At 36.0% G+C, this 17,090-nt stretch overlaps 4 protein-coding genes across 5 annotated transcripts; 3 read left to right on the top strand and 1 right to left on the bottom strand.

Annotated features, from left to right (window-relative positions):
* The first annotated feature begins 91 nt into the window (after positions 1-91).
* On the top strand, positions 92-4,086 carry LOC132914983 (glutamate receptor-interacting protein 2). Its single transcript, XM_060974574.1, has 5 exons — positions 92-2,078; positions 2,163-2,683; positions 2,866-3,185; positions 3,308-3,529; positions 3,642-4,086. Exons 1-5 carry the CDS (start codon positions 1,559-1,561, stop codon positions 3,958-3,960), a joined length of 1,902 nt encoding a protein of 633 aa, XP_060830557.1. The 5' UTR covers positions 92-1,558; the 3' UTR covers positions 3,961-4,086.
* Positions 4,024-7,059, bottom strand: LOC132914997 (solute carrier family 35 member E1 homolog). Its single transcript, XM_060974609.1, has 3 exons — positions 6,497-7,059; positions 5,806-6,014; positions 4,024-5,735 (listed from the first exon to the last, which is right to left on the bottom strand). Exons 1-3 carry the CDS (start codon positions 6,822-6,824, stop codon positions 5,223-5,225), a joined length of 1,050 nt encoding a protein of 349 aa, XP_060830592.1. The 5' UTR covers positions 6,825-7,059; the 3' UTR covers positions 4,024-5,222.
* A 1,076-nt stretch (positions 7,060-8,135) lies between these two features.
* LOC132914975 (uncharacterized) lies at positions 8,136-13,372 on the top strand. Of its 2 annotated transcripts, XM_060974547.1 has the most exons (4): positions 8,136-8,404; positions 8,487-10,630; positions 10,701-10,902; positions 10,959-13,372. In XM_060974547.1, the coding sequence occupies exons 2-4, from the start codon at positions 8,600-8,602 to the stop codon at positions 11,234-11,236; spliced, it is 2,511 nt and encodes an 836-aa protein (XP_060830530.1). In that variant the 5' UTR covers positions 8,136-8,404; positions 8,487-8,599; the 3' UTR covers positions 11,237-13,372. The 2 variants fall into 2 exon arrangements, with proteins under 2 accessions (XP_060830530.1, XP_060830529.1); XM_060974546.1 differs by having other exon boundaries at positions 8,136-10,630.
* A 166-nt stretch (positions 13,373-13,538) lies between these two features.
* On the top strand, positions 13,539-16,169 carry LOC132914992 (DNA-binding protein Ets97D). Its single transcript, XM_060974599.1, has 6 exons — positions 13,539-13,974; positions 14,196-14,493; positions 14,565-14,715; positions 14,786-14,862; positions 14,940-15,174; positions 15,489-16,169. The coding sequence occupies exons 1-6, from the start codon at positions 13,937-13,939 to the stop codon at positions 16,004-16,006; spliced, it is 1,317 nt and encodes a 438-aa protein (XP_060830582.1). The 5' UTR covers positions 13,539-13,936; the 3' UTR covers positions 16,007-16,169.
* Positions 16,170-17,090: the final 921 nt, after the last annotated feature.

The following is a 17,090-nucleotide window of genomic DNA, read 5'->3' as shown; positions in this document are numbered from 1 at the left end:
GTTAATGTATCAATTTGTGGTCGGTAATTTTTCGAAATTAAAAGGTATTTAGCGAAGCCTGCAATGCAGATTACGCGGAAGCGAAAGGTCGAGAAACGAAGAACGATGGAAGGTGTACGCAGTTCCGCGAAGCGGAGATTGGATCAATGAGGGTGGAAGGGGATGAATCGAAACGCTAAGCAGCTCGAGAAATTGAAACGAGGAAAGATTTAGAGAGGAAAGAGACGTCGTAGGAAGAGTCCGCAAAAACCGACCGACCGAGAGGATCGGTCAATGGACTCTGAATCCGCGGCTTCTTACTTTCTGCTCTTTGACCGACTGTTATAAACAGATTATTTCGAAAGTGTCGTTATTTAAATATTTTTTACTTACCTTCGAACAGGATTTTTAAAGCGCTCATAGCTGTCTGTAGTTTCGTTCGTATAACGAATATTGTTAACAATCAACTATAGCGAGGATTTCTAATACCTTGACAAAGTTTTTCATGGTTTAGAAACACTCGAGGTATCAAGTTTTGTATAAAATTAATACTAAAAAAAAAAAGGTGTGTTCTCTGCTTCATTTCCAATCCTGTATAAATCCTACGCCTCTAAAAGTTATTCGTTGTTCCGAACAGAGTCTAATTCCGTAAGCTGTGCAAAGGGTAATCAAAATTCTAATCAGATCATCGAACCGCTACATAAAAAAGTTCTAGGTACTGATGATATCATTCGACGTCGCGGATATCGATAACTAAAAATAAGAGAGAATATACCGGCCGTGAAATCTGGGAGGAGCAAACGTTTGAAACGCGAGGAAACCAAGAGGAAAGGCTTTACGACGTGTTCGAAGGAACACAGACGCTCGAAATCGAAGCTTTTAACGAGAAGTGCAGACTTATTTGACGGTGCAGCGACTGCGGGGCGCCCGCAGGGCCGCACACACTCTCTCCCTCTCTCTTTCTCTCTCGTCCCTATAAATAGACTCGACGCTACCACGATTGCGGCCCTACATCGTGCGGCTATTTTCGACAGGCATCGCTACTCGTTACAGTTCTCCGTACGCCCGCTCCACGACGAGTTTCTATCGTCGACGGCTCTTCAAACCCGCGAACAAAGACACAGATGCGCTGTTTACGCCGCGAGCAACAAGAATCTGCCGATCGTAGCGGCTCCTTGACGACCTGCTGCTCCTCCAGGTCGTACTTACTCTTCTGAACACGTTCATCGTTTCTAAAATGGATATTTATTGCGATTTAGTAGATGTCTAATCCATAGTTAATCGTAGTGAAACGAAGTGTAATAGTTTTAGTGTGGTACCCTGTTGAAATCCAAAAATTTTCGTGGAGATATTCGAATCTAGTGACCTGTCGTTTCAACTTTGTCGATGTTCCATGGAAATTATTTAAGTGGAAAATCGGACGGTCCATTCGCTCCATAATAAACGCGTCTTAAAGGGATGTTTAACGAAAAGACGTAGACCAGAATCTTTTCTGCACTTCCTCAGCGATGGTAATGATAACTCGATACGGAAACAGCATCGGTGCTAAGTAGAATACTCCACGGATAGACTGCCGAGGATGTTCAGCTCGCTGAGACTGACCACCATGCGCTCGCATAAAAACCGTGCTCGGCCAGGAAGCGTGGCCACGTCCGCTAGTTCCGACTCAGCTCGACCCGACGAGATCACATCCCAGTCTTACCATACGCACAGTTTCTTGCTACTAGACGATCAGGACAGTCCTGTATCCACTCCTTCCAGTGTTTCCTCTAAAGTAGCTCAAGTTAGGGTGGAACGCGAAGGAGGAAGTCTCGGAGTTACCCTTAGGGGTGGAGTTTCTAGAGCTCTGGTAGTCACTGGAGTGAAATCTGATGGACCAGCGGCAAAAGAAGGAAGAGTTAGGCCTGGAGATAGATTATTGGCTGTGGATGATACCGAATTGAGAGGTTTGACCTTGGCAGAGGCTCAAAGAGCGCTTAGAAGAAGTTCCGATGCTCCTGTAGCTTCCTTGACCATCGAGTATGACGTTGCTAACATGGAAGAGGCGAGGGCAGCTACTTCCGGTTCCCTTCTGGTGCAATTGGAACGTGGACTCTCGGGTAGCTTAATCGAACAGTGCATTTCCAATTTCAACTTAAATAATTAACTTGTATATATGTAATTACATGCATATGTAATTTCAGGAGAACTGGGTCTAACAGTAAGAGAAACACCAAACGGAGTCTACATTGAAAGTTTGAGACCAGCAAGTACGGCAGATCGCTGTGGCGCCCTGCAACCCGGAGACAAACTATTAGCGGTGGACGAAACCCCTGTCCAGGATGCAGTGACAGCCGCCAAACTGCTCAGAAACAACTTCGACTCTCGCATAGCTAGGCTACAGATCTTACCTAGGCCTCCTAGTGCTTCGCAGAGAACAGTCAAGAGGAGGGCGCAGCCACAAGCGCAACAGACCTCCAATCAAACTCTGCAAACGAAAGAGAGCCTGACTGTGGTCCTTAGACCAGATCACAAAGGATTTGGACTTGCTTTAAAGCTCGCTGAAGATCGTCTAAATTATGTCGTTAGTCTATTAGAAGCTGGAGGTCCAGCTGAACGCAGCGGAGTCCTTTTGCCTGGAGATAAAGTTCTTGCAATTAATCGTAGAATGCTCAGAGATCTTCAGCCAGCTGAGGTAACTGGCATTTTGGAAACTTCCCAAATGGTAATTAGCAAAATTACGTTGTAGTGATTCTTCGTATTTTATTTTTATTGATTAAGCGTCGACTTTATCTAAATCTTTTCGTATTCCGTTGTTTTATTCTTTTCCCTCTTCTGTTTCTTTTACTTCAACCTCTAGGTTATTATAGAACAATTCTTAAATTTAAAGTTTCTTTTTCTCGACAGATCGAGCTAGTAACGGAGTACAAGGTCGGTGGACCAGTTGTTCCCAGCTCAGGAGTGTTCACGGTGCGAGTAGCGAGACCTATTGGCGGACAGCCTGATGTAGGTCTCACGGTGAACGAGGACTTGATCATTACCGAAGTTCGTAAGGGATCTCTGGCTTACAGAACCGGCAGCCTAGCTCCAGGGGACAGACTATTAGCTATAGACGGGCAAAAACTAGACCCTGGCGACCTCAGACAAGCCGCACAACTGTTACATCGACCAGGGAACTCGGTTATCGCCCTGACCGTGAGGAAACCGGACCCTACGTCGGAAACCAGGTAACTGTATGACCTACAAGTACCGACCAAGCTCTTCTTAACTCTTCAGTGCTTTCTACTCCCCTAAGGTTGTAAAGAGCAAATGGCATGGAGAAATAATGATGGAATATTGTATTTTATAGAGAGTACTGCAAGGAGTCCAGTATAGGAAGCGATTCAGTGCAACAGTATCCTTCAGGAATTCTTCGACCAGCGAGGGAGAGTCTACCTAGTGTAGACAGTGCAGTGGATTCTTGGGGAGAGCTAGGAGAAAACAGTGGAACAGGTCCGGAGATTCTGAGGCTTTGGGATACAGCTTCAGTGGATAGTGGTCAACTGGATGTACACATGCCTCCTTATCCTGGGTAAGAATAGAACTTATAAAACTTTTTTTCCTGTTTTATTACATAATAGTTTTCTACTTAAAGGCATTTTTTTAAAAATAATAATTTATTTTAATCTTTTCCCCGTTCTCAGGCCACAGGAATGCAGCAACTCAGACAGGCCTCAACAGATAGTTCACGTTTCCTTACACAAGGACCCAGTATACGAGGACTTTGGCTTCTCCGTATCCGATGGTCTGTATGAGCGTGGAGTTTATATAAATCGTCTTCGGCCTGGAGGACCCTGCGATGGCGTTTTAAAACCTTATGACAGAATTCTGCGAGTAAACGAGGCTAGCACAGAAGATTGCGACTGCTGCTTGGCTGTCCCGTTGATCGCTGCGGCTGGTCCACGTTTGGACCTCACCGTAGCCCGACCGGTATCTCCTCCTAACATTATAAAAACTCTGTAAAGGAGAGCAAATTGATGTGGCGAAGCAGTGTAACGAGGAAAATGGTGGTGAACATATCTGGTATATTTTTATACACACCTGTATTTTATTTATAAAAATAAATGTATAGATTGCTTTCAGCTAGAACATCTCCCGCATACAATTCACGCACACCATATCTGAACACACGCTTGAAGAACGTCAACATGACACTTATTTAACCCTCTATGAATTATTTCTAGAGTTTCTAGAGGGAAGTATAATTGCTGGAATTAATATAATAAGGCACTACGCGGTTTTAACGACTGTAATTAGAGAATCTAAATTAAGTTGATATCCAAAAAGGAGCAGTCCAATTTTTAAGACCTTACTGTATTCGTTCCGCCAATTATACTTCTAAACCTCATACATTAATATAGGCGGTACATAGAAAAAATATTATTTCGATAGTAATAATCCATACAAGCGAAAGTCTACTGGGAGTATTATGAAGACAAATTTTCATAGAGGGTTAAAGTGCTATAACAACCTAAGGAGCTGATAATATTCAACCATAACACCTGAGCTAGCTGGAAGAAGGTATTGAATTTGAAACCTAATCGATAGTATGTGAATATCGCTCGATATCGATCGATGCAGTTGAAATCCGATTTCTATCTATTCACCATTGTTTTCGCGACAAGGGAATGTAATCGATCTTAAAGGCTAATTGACCCAGCAATTAGCTATGAACGCTAACGATTTCGCGAATTATATAGTCCCACCTTGCCAGCAAGTCTATTCGCCTGTGAGAAGCAAGATAACATAAACATAAAATCATCTTAATCCCTTAACCTACAACGTCGAGTTAGACTCGTAGTACGTCTTTCGGGCCAAACATGAACACGTACGAGAAATTGGTCCTTTGGACCAATCATAAACAAAACGAGCATGAAACGTACATTCTTGGGGCTACATGCGACAAACACATTTTGTTCTTGGCCGCATTCGGAACTTAAATCGTACGGCAAGGGGTTAAAATATTCCCTAAAACGAACAAAAAAGGCAATCAACTTTGAGTACTAAATGAATTACTCTTTTGTGCAGAATAATACTAATAAAATATGTACGTTTATATAAATATTTTTGTCATCATATGAGTTTTGATCCGTGTATATTGTTTTAACTAGAATGCTATATCTTCCCATGTAAATATCTGAATCACTAGAACTGAGATACCATATATCAACAGAAAAAACTCATATGAACTTGTCAAATATAAAATGAGTCGAATATAACTCAGACTAGACTGCAAGCAATTGATGCTTCTTTCCAGTCCATCCATTTACCATAAAGGAACTATCGCTGCCGTTACGGTCTTTATCATAATACTTCGGAAGCGTTGTTCGACTCTCTTTCTCTATTCTCTGATCGTACTTCGCTTTATTGTAGCACAACACACCGAGTATGGCCAACGTCATACCGAATATGTTTAACCACGTCACTGGGTTCCCAAGCACGAACAAAGTTACCGCGATTACGAATATACGTTTACTCGCGCTGGCCACTGCATACGTTAAAGGGGTAACGATAGATAGTACAGAAAACGCGATGATATTTTGCAACCAGTTCAGCACACCATCTAATAGTAATAGGCATATTATGTAGTAACTTAAATCAGCGGATTCCCCAGTAACTGGATCGTATATCAACCTCCACAGATCGTATAATAACCATATAGGTGAAAATAATATCAGTGCCAGGCGGCCCAAAATAAGTAGAAGCCTCAAGTGATGTATTCCTGTGTCGTGTAGCACCTGAAAACAAACGTATCATTAGTATTATAGATCCACAGCCATAATATGAACGCTAAATTGGTCTAAGTACCTTTTTAGAATAAATATTCTGCAAGGAAAATGCCATGGTAGATGCTAAGGCACTCAACAAGCCGATCATATTAAAACTGAGCTCTGTAAGCGTGGCTACAGCCACACCTACCACGATTGGAACTAAGCTAAGATACACTTTCCAAGTCTGCTTTTCCTTCAATATGATTCTTGAGAGGAATACCGTGAAGAAGGGCATTGTAGCCTTCACTGGGACAGAGCCAAACTTTAGTTAATATATGGAATTTATAAAATAAAAAAATAAGCAACATATTCATAAAAACTAGTTCTAAAATGTATGCATTACAATTTTAGATAATAATTAAGAGAAATTTATGTATTTATCTAGTAGGCAGAAGTGCAAAATTACATAAAAGACTTATCTTAGTTTGCATCATTAATGAATTATTTATCAACTTGAATCATAAGATAACATCTATTTCATCTATCTAAAGCTGTGGTTGTTAAAGATTAGACGTTTTAAAGTATTTCTTTTCAAACATTCATAAATACATGTAAACAGGCAATCGATTAAGATCATTCAGAGTTATCATCATTATCACAATGCAAAAGTATGGTATTAGATTGTGTGACATTAGCTCGCGCGCGTTTAGGAATAAAGGTCGGCTTGTTTTATTTTTAAAGATGGATCTGCGTGCGAAACACGTGACTGTCAAAATAATATCTCATACCAGTATGAGCGTAAGAGACGGGCACTTTCCAAATGCTGACGTGGCTGAACACGTTCGCGAGGAATTTGCCCAGGGCGAGTGGTACGATTAGCCGTAAATAGTATCCCCAGGGAATATCATTGGAATATTTTCTAACACCCCATAGATTGAAGAACGGGCCTGAATAAACGGTGATGGAGGTTAACTGGACCATGGTTACTGTCATCGGATAAGGAAATTCCGATAACAGCATCTTGCCGACGACGTTACTGCTGCTCGAGATTCCATACCAGAGCAGGCACAGGAACAATATGGTGACCACTTCGCGGCTGTTCCGCCGATCGTCCATGATTGCGCGAACGATCCTCTTATAATATCTTCTCAGTGATCACTCCATACGTTTACGCAGCCGGTTGACACAATACTTCCAACTAATCGGTATATGCGGCCGCTGCCACAGATGGAATTTAACCACAGCGTCCACAGTTGGCATTTCTCTCTCCCTCCTAATGAGTTGCCCCTCTCTCCTTCCGTAATATCACGGGAACACGTGGCGCACGCTTCAAACTGAAATGAAACATGTTCAATCAACGTGCATACAATTCACTCGAGTCGCACAACTTGCTAGAGCGTTTAGCAACCTGGGCCATCTCGCAAAATAAGTTACTAACAGTATTAGTGAATTTAGAAGTTGCAAGTTGTAGCCTGATGCATAAATGTTTTTGCGATTTAATTCCATTTCTTCGGAAACAGAACTTTGTTCTAATCAATTCTTTAGTGAGTGGGCAAAAATAAATTTTGATCAAAACACGATCAGTAATAACTACACTATAATATATTCTGCATTGTTGTCTTTTACTTGTGGTTCTAATACTACAAATTAATTTCATTTATTTTCCGCTTTATATCTGAGATTCTAATAGTATACAGAGCGAAAACTTTTATACGCCACTGTATATCAAAGATGAATATCACAATATGTTGGCGGGCAAAATAGCATAAGTTGAGTTATACTGTCTTGTTCATAGTTTTCTGACTTATACTCTCTTGACCGTCCACCAAAGAATTTTATTCTATGTTTTCCAATCTCTTTAATCTTTTTAATCTTTTTAATTGTACCATCATTTTGAGAACATCCTGCAGATATAACCCTACTTATCTCTGTTATAATTATTTATAATATAATAAATGTGATACTAGAGAGAAAATAATACGCATACTTTGATTCAATGGTCAATTTACTATCTGAGAAATTAATATTCGGAAAAGCAGTTTTCTATAATATCTGAAGTTTATGAATATAATTCTATTTCTATCGTAAGATTTTGGTTATGGGGGTTTATTTATCTCACCTGTCTCGATATGTTGAATGGAGTACAGAACAATCAATGAAATAGTAAAATTTGTTGTCAGTAATACCAATAGTTATCTTACATAATCCCTATAGACACTATAGATGAACGAATGTAAATGTAATTATTTTATAATACGCTTTTAAGTTATTAATAAACAAAAGTAATACAATTATTTATAAAAGCTATTAAAGGCATGCATTCAATTAGAAGCTTCGATTAACTAAATTTATTCATTATTTTACATCCCCATTATTGCACCTTTATATGAATTTAATTGCGAAACTTAAAACTACTTAAAGCTTTAATTTTATCTATCTACTTTTCTCAGGAAATTTTATGCTCGGTAATTATACACATATTTTGTTTGAGGAAGAATCGCAATAATTAAAAATGATTAGAAAAAGTAGGTCAACAGATGATTTTTTCCTGGTCTTAAACATAAACGCAGTTTTCACAAAATAGATGGCAGTAAATCTCGATAGAGGGATGTCCCGTTTTGTATAAAGCGGGTATTAGTTGCATATTTTTAAAACCAAATACTATCGATTTTTTTAAATGAAAATTGATCCTAGTGGTAGGAAGTAATTTTTCCATTGTATAAACGATCGTATAGCTAAACAAGGTTAAATAACATTTTACTATTTACGTGTATGCAGGTTATGTGTCACATAATTCGATGTGTGATACGAACAGTTTTACAATAATTTTTTTATTTCATCACGTGGTATTCCAGAACTCCTCGAAATTCTGCTGATAGAGTTACATTTAAATGGATCCTCTGCTTTCGTCAACTTCAAAAAAATACCGTAAAGAGGCCAGTATTAATATTCCAATAATAGAATGCAAGCGGGAATTCACCTTGCCACACAAATTTCCAAGCACGGTCAACTCGTCTAAATGTAGTTCAATATTTAAAGATCACGAAGCGAGTGCTATTACTAATGCAGAACTGCAAAGTAATCTGAGTGGAATAAAGAATATAAAAACGTTATCTACTAATGCTATACAGAAATTAAGGATACAAACACAAGATGGCAAAGATCTAGGTGAAGTTAAAGTAAAAATTTTGAATCAAAAGAATTTACCAAGTGTCCCAAAGATTACTAAGGTCCAGCAAGGTAGATATTATGTAAAAAATAGTGGTACCACTTCTTCTGTCATTTCACAAAATGATATTAGTGCATTATTAAAACCATTGGAACCTCAGTTACATGCAGAAGTACAGAAATCTACTACAAGATCACCTTGCTGTACAAAATCACATACACAGTTTGTTGTAAAGCCTCTTTCTTCTAGTGAATTATTGGCATCTATTAAATGTAAAGTGCCTGTAACTCAAAGCAAGAAAGTAGTTCAAAAGCATTATGTTTTGGCTAAAGTGAATAAAGTGGATCAAAGTAACAAATTGTTACTATTAAATGAGAATGGGCACAATATTTTTCAAAATATTCCAGGTGTTCCAGAAAAAAATACAGAACCAGGAAAGAATAATATAGTATTAGTAAATAAACAAAAGAATGCAGAGGAATGTATTTTCAAAAATAATGAGAAAAGTAAAGGAAATGAAAATAATGATGTTTCAAGAAAAACAGATATATCAAATAATAGAAGCTCAATAATTCAATTAGCAAAATCAAAGTTTCCAGTAGTAAGATGTGAGAAGTTAAAAATCTCTCCAACTAGAGTTAATACCAATAAAATCACTGTATCTTGTGAAAAGGCAAAGAAAAGAAAACATTCTAATTTGGATGGACAGAATCATCCTGTGAAAAAGATTATTGTATCAAATATTAATTCTTGTAGTCCAAATAGTAGTGAAATTCAAAAATTTACAAGTGTTTTAAAAAAGCCAGCAAATTTTATACCAAAAATACTTGATAATAATAAGAGTGATGATGATAAGGATGATGTTATGATTCTATGTGAAAAAAATACAATTATAGGCGAATGTTATAATAATACACAAGAGAAAAATTGTACTTCGGCACTTGTAAATAACAAAAATGTTGATAAGAAAACTCAAGGTATATTTACTGAGATAGGAAATAAGCCAAAGTTTTGTAAAAATAAGAGTCAGAATAAAATAAGAGCTGAGGAAACTGAAGACAATGAGGAAAATGGAAAATTATCAGAGTGTTTAAATGTAATTAAAGAAGCACTAATTAGTGTAAAAGATGATCAACTTCGAGCTAAAGCTTTGCATGCCCTTGCGGAATGTGGAATAGGTATAGCAAAGCAAGTCCCAATTATTCCACCTGAAATATTAAGAACAGTTCATGATTCTCAAATTCAAACTGATGTATTTGGACTTCTTGATAGTGAAAGTTTTGTATTAGTGAAAGAAAATATACCTACCGTAGAAAGAATAAAGCAAATAGAACGTTCCACTGTTAATCTTTCTCCTGTTATGCAAGAAGTATACACGCAAACAGAAAGGCAAATACAGTGCAAATCTAACTTTAATAATAATATCAACGACATAGATTTGTTCCCCATGTGTAAACAGGATACAATACCTTTACAAAATACAGTAGACTTTGATAATTGCTTTAATGAACTTTTTAATAACAATACTGATGTGAACAGAGTGAAGGAAGTATTGTCAACACCTCATTCCTTATGTAAAAAGGTTGCTAGGCAAATAGAAAGAGACTATGATGAAATGCAGCATTATGATGATAATGGCATGTTGAATATACATCGAGCTGTGGTGAATGACCAATTACACGATGTGCAAAGATTATTGTTAATTTTAGAAGCTTCAAAAACTAGTATTGATGTATTAACAGAAGATGGAAGGGTAAATCCATATATACACATTAACACAATTAGTATACAAATATAATAATATAGATATAATATCTTTTTAGACAAGTTTGGAATTAGCAATTATGAATGAAGCATCTAAAGACATAGTGAAATTGTTATTAGAAGCTGGAGCGAAACCAATTTTATCAGAACTTGTTCATGACTCTGCAGTACTTTTAGCCTGCAAACAATCATCTCCATTTTTATCATACCTTTTGAGTTATGTAACAGAACCTGAACTACTAAACAGAGAGGATTCAACAGGTAAGGCATATCCAAAAATAAAAAGTAAAAAAATCTCTAATTGTGTATGTTTTAAGGAATGGCTCCACTGCATTATTGTGCATTAAAAGGCAATTTAGATGGAATTAATGCTTTGGTAGAAATGGGAGCAGAAATAAATCTGAAGGATCATCGCTCAGGAAGAACGCCATTCTTTCATGCTCTTGAAAATAATCATATGCCAGTCGCGCAAAAGTTATTAGAATGTGGCGCCATCGCGGATATAGTAAACTTTTCTGGGCAATCTGTTCTATGTTTAGTAGATGAAACAAAAAGTCATTCATTCAAAGCATTAATTAAACAAATAGTAACTTAATTCTACCAGAGCCGCAAATTTATTTCTATAGTCATTAATGATAAAACTAAACATCACAATGAAATGTATTTTATAAATTAACTCCGCAATTTATGTAGGTACGTATTTAAAGACTGTTACAGTAGTGTTACCTTAACTGGCCGGAATTTTGTTTCGTTAAGTGACCATTACTATCCCCTCCAATTCATAGATCGAATTTCGTGGAATGGACCTATATATATATATATATATATAGGTATATATATACATATGTATATATATATATATATATACATAAAAAAATAAATATATATATATATGGGATATTTTGTAAAATATTTCTTTCAATAATTGGTATAAGGCCTCGATCCGTGAACAGTTAGCGAACCACTACTGTACTTGTAGAATGAATGTGTATGACATATTAATTATTTTATGAACACGTTGAATGCCATGGGGGTTACTGATAACTGACACTTAACTTGGCCGTGGCGCCGTGAGGTCACCAGTGTCCGGCGCACCAAGATTAGTAAAAATACATAATTTGACCAAATGTCAATAGTTATAAACTTTTTATTATGACCATCGTTACCACAGTGGTGTGACGAAATTAGTGTAATATAAAACATAGAAAAATAATTTTATTTATACATGAAATATAGATCTATTATGTGCGCCTGCCACTAGTGGCTGTCGAACATGGGAAAAACCTGCTTTTTCCGTATTTTATCTCAATGAACAATAACCCTAAGGAACGTTTCGACTCGAAAGATGTTTGTTGGCAATTAAGAGCCTTGACAGTAAAGTAATGCTAAATCTTGTAACGGTTTTTTAGGATTATTGTGGGTCTGAATAAATATGACCGGGGGATAGATTATGGTTTATGGTAGGTCCCTGAACGTAGCAACATGGAACAATTATTTAGCAATGCGAAGAAACAACATGAGATAATTGATAAGCGCAAAAAATAAGTGAATGGAGCGAAATTACACTACAGCGCTGTGGGGATCACCGGTGATCTCAAATATAAATTCATTAATAATAATTGTACACCGTAACATATCTGTTGTAGATAATATGCAATATTATATGTATCGCATAATAAAAAATTCACCAGGGCCAAACTTTCTAAAACTGACATGGCATTCAACGTGTTAAATTGTATGCAAATAGTTATAAAATTTCTGTAAAAAATAGAAAATTCTAGAAAATATGTTTTACGTATACATCACATTTTCTATTTTATTACGTTAATTTATACTTCTTTGTTGTTGAAAACAATGGTTTGCTGTTTATCTTTGACATATTTTGGACAAATTGAATTTTAAGCGAAGAGAATCACTGTCAATCATTGTAACCATTTATTGAATCGTTCTTGGTATGTCAAGAGTAAGATTTAATAAATATAAACTAATTAAATACTTATTATTACTTAGATGGAATAAATGCAAATTAGAATAGTATATTACATGCAGTCTTAACATCAGATTAACGCCTTAACCTACGACGTCGAGCTAGATTCGTGGGTACGTCTTTCGAACTATATGCGACAAACATTTATTTTTCTTGGCTGCATACCGATGTGCAGATATATTTTCTTGAAAAATATTAGAAAGATACCCATAAAAATCTTGTTCAATGATCAATTGGTAGTAATTATTTATCAAACATATTGCAACATAAAATTAGTTGCACCTTACACAACTTCGAACGCTCAGCCAGACCGTGAAATAGTTAGACATCTGATCGACCCTGCCGATGGTTACAGCATGCGCTGTTAGAACTTAAATCGTAGGGCAAAGGATTAATGATTACTGTCTAATGCTGTAAGAGCTATATGTGTCTATATAGTATAAGATATAAATCTATAAGATTTAAATAGATATTGTATTTTTAAATAGTTCTAATTAACTGTGAGTAAATGAAATGAAATTTGACCAAATTTATAATCCTGATGTTAATTTGCAACGCAGTGAGGTTGTACTGTAGCGAATTTCAAAGCTATTCTACACCAAATTCAGGCCAAAGAAGTACTGCCATACCAATTTCAAAGACAATTTCGATCACATCAGGGTTATCAATCTATGCAACTCGATAGTTAATTCTAACAATTTAATAATTCTTATAACACAATAAAACTTTATTTTATAACGAAAAGCTTGACTTATTTATTTAAAACTTTAACGCTAAATTGAACTTTAAAATAGATTCCAATCAAATTTCATTATGTACTTGGCATGTCTGGATGCTTTAAATTCTTATCTCTAACTAATTATTTACAAAAAAGATTACCTTGCTAAAAAAAATAGAATAATTGAAATATATGTATAGTATGATAAAATAATAGGTAGTAAAGTATAAATATAGTAAAGTATTATCATTGATAATCTTGATAACTCAGTTTTCTTCTTCGGTTAATAAAGTTGGGAGCTTCTTTAACTTAAGATTGGTACGGTCAAAGAGAAAATTTCCTCTGGTTTCTTCCTTGTCCTGAAATTGGCGTAGAGTAACTCTGAAGTTCGCTACAGCACTTTTACTGTAGCGCAATCTATAGGAAAATTGCTTCTAAATTTGAGTTGATGCTCAAGTAGTTCGTAGTTTATGATTATACACCTGTTACAAAATGTCTATAACCTTGTAAGAGAAATCATCATTATTTTGTATAGATAAAAATTACCTAATATTTATCTAACGGAGCTTTGATAACTTTGCTTCGTTCTGATGGATCTGGAAAGCAGACGTAAAAGTTCTGATAAGAGGTTAGCTTTTTTCAAATTTCTTATTAAGATTTACAAAACGTATTGCATTTGTTACAATAAACAAGCGTTTTTTTACAGTTTTTTTTTGTAACAATCTGATTGTAATTAAAATAAAAGCAAAGTGTTTCAAAAACTTCAGTATGAATGTATGTTTATAATATCGTTATAGAAATATTTACAATATTTATCATAGAAAATTAAGACTTGTTTGTTTTGCACAGTTTCGACACAGATGACGATTCTGATTATGCTATGATAAAACGAATTAAAATGGAACCAGAAGCTATATTGTCACAGGAAGATGATATAATGGCTCAGTTACAACAAGAAAGTTCTGATTTAGAAGTGGAACCAAGCTTTGCATTGGAGGGCTCTGCAAATGGAGAAGATTGCAATGAAGGTGTTCTAATGCAACATATGGATATCAGAGAGCCTCTCTCTACCTTGAGAAATTTATTAGAACAAAGACTCGGAGTAGAGTTAACAGACTATTCTTTTTGGCTTCAAGATGCACAAATGGTAATCAGTGTGATTAAGCAGTCCAATAAATTTGGTAACATATTTGCTTACACTTATATTTATTTCATCAGCTAGAAAGCCATAAGAACTTGGTTGATCAGTGCGTGCAAGGAGAGGGATTGGTTCAAGTAAATGTTCAGATAAAAGCAACACAAAGAAGAATAAATATAGTGGATGTTTTGAAACCTGCAGAGGATTATATAGAACTAGCAGAAAGCAATGGTATATAGAGAAAATTTATAAGAAGTTACTAGTAGAGATTTCTTTAATACAAATATTTTTCACTACTTAGCATCCACACCAGTAAATGAAGATAGCAAACGAAATGTTATAAGATGGATGGTTGACCCACAATACAAAAAAGAACAGGTATAATTTGTTGAAAATTAAACGTCGAATTTACTTTCAATTTATATGGTGACTATACACTTGTATATATTATACAGGAACGGTTAAAAATTCCAGCCGATCCAAAAGAATGGACACAGACACATGTCAAGCACTGGCTTCAATGGGCAGTTAGGCAATTTAATTTGGCCTCGGTGAGATTGGCAGATTGGAACATCACAGGTCAACAATTGTATAATCTCACCCTGGAAGAATTTCAAGCTAAAGTACCTCTGGACCCAGGGGAAGTATTCTGGACTCATTTAGAATTACTTCGAAAGTGTAAATTTGTTGGTATGTATACTTACTAAAAAAGTGATATCTAGAATGCGGATTTTTATGTATTTATATTTAAAAGAAAATTAAATGTGCAAAATTGCGCCGAATGTATATAATGTGAAAAAATATATAAAATATTCAAAATATAGTGCTTTCTACAATACTTGGTAGGTAAAACAATTTTCTACTGAAGTTTTACTATTTAAATTATATTCTCAGTATAAAAAGATTATGCAAAATTTATGCAAAAATATGAATTTGCATAAAAATTTGCGATCTAATGGTATCGAATCATAATCGAATATTTAATTCATTCCGCAATTTTGCAGCTGTCGTTCAGAAGGATCCACCATCGTCACCTACGGAAAATAACGTGGATAAAACCATAAAAATTCGCAACCAAAAGGCAACAAAACCGCGACCAGTAGTGAATCAACAAGCGCGAGTAGTTAGCGTTCCTTTAGAAAACATCGATTCCACACCAATCACGATAGCGACATCGAGTCGTTCGGTTAACAGTGGTCAAATACAATTATGGCAGTTCTTGTTGGAGTTGTTAACAGATCGCGAGCACAGAGGTGCTATTCAATGGGTCGGGACTGAGGGGGAGTTCAAGTTAAATCAACCGGAAGCGGTAGCGCAACTTTGGGGAGCGCGTAAAAACAAACCATCAATGAATTACGAAAAATTGAGTCGTGCATTGCGTTACTATTACGATGGAGATATGATTTCAAAGGTGCACGGGAAACGATTCGTATATAAGTTTGTATGCGATTTGAAACAGGTTTTAGGTTATTCGGCGGCGGAGTTAAGTAGGTTGGTGGAAGAGGGCACAAGATATTTCTGATGACATACTATTTTTTTATAATCACAACAATTTTTATCATCGTACTTCGGACGTGGTTTGTACCAATAATTGTACATATTCAATGGAAAATAGAAGATGGAAAATAGATTATTGTTCAGATAATTTAACTGTTTATCGAAATACAAAGAGATCAACACATAAATTGATGTTTATTTTTCTTTTTATCTTAATTAAATACACCCTTATTTTAAAACCGCGTTCGTGATATTTAATTATCACGATTTATTTAATTATATTTATTAAGAGAAGCACTAGAAATTACAATCCGGTACGTAACTCCTATATGTAGGATACTTAAGATCCGAAAATCTGAAATGCATCTAAACATTTTACCTTTAACGTGAATATATAACCGTACTTTTAGAGATAGTTCCTTCTTTTGTTACAATATATTCTCATACTATACCGAAATTATAATGTTAAAGCATTATATATTCACAAGGGAACTCCAGTATCTTTTTAAGATGCACCATGTAATAGTGGATTATAGATTTATAGAATGTCGAGTCTCTTTAACTTCCCCGCTTACATAGCGTCGACGTTTCCGGCCGTTTTCTATCTCTGATGACTAGGACTGACTTTTGATCGGCAAAAGGCAGCACTCATCGCCAATACCAGAGAATCTAGCCTGTGAGATATCGGTCGCGACGTCACAAGTTAGGGTCTCAGGGGACCGGCGACGCGGCAGGCTTTACAATCAGCCCGCCCGCCATTGCCCTTTTTCTCATTTCATCTTTTCTCCCTCTTTTATTCGTTATTAATCGTACACATATCCACGCATTCACGTTTTCATCATCTAAGAGGAGCCACCACCTTCTATATGGTTTTCTTTATAATCTCCTTGTCTTATAGTTATGTTACAGCTACTAGAAAATGTATATATGTAGTAACTTAGAATAATGTCTATGGGTATTATTGCATCGCTTATGGTGATAGACCTTCTTCGTTCTTCTTTAACAAAACTATCTGCACTCAGCACACACGCGGTTACCAACATATGCACGCATCAATATAAAGTTCGCGATTTTCTTTTCAGTAACGATACGGCTAGTGTCTTCTTGAA

This window comes from Bombus pascuorum, chromosome 15 (genome assembly GCF_905332965.1).
Source record: "Bombus pascuorum chromosome 15, iyBomPasc1.1, whole genome shotgun sequence".
Classification (NCBI taxonomy): Eukaryota; Metazoa; Arthropoda; class Insecta; order Hymenoptera; family Apidae; genus Bombus; species Bombus pascuorum.
Note: the sequence above shows the minus strand (reverse complement) of the source record. Positions and strands in the feature narration are given on the sequence as shown.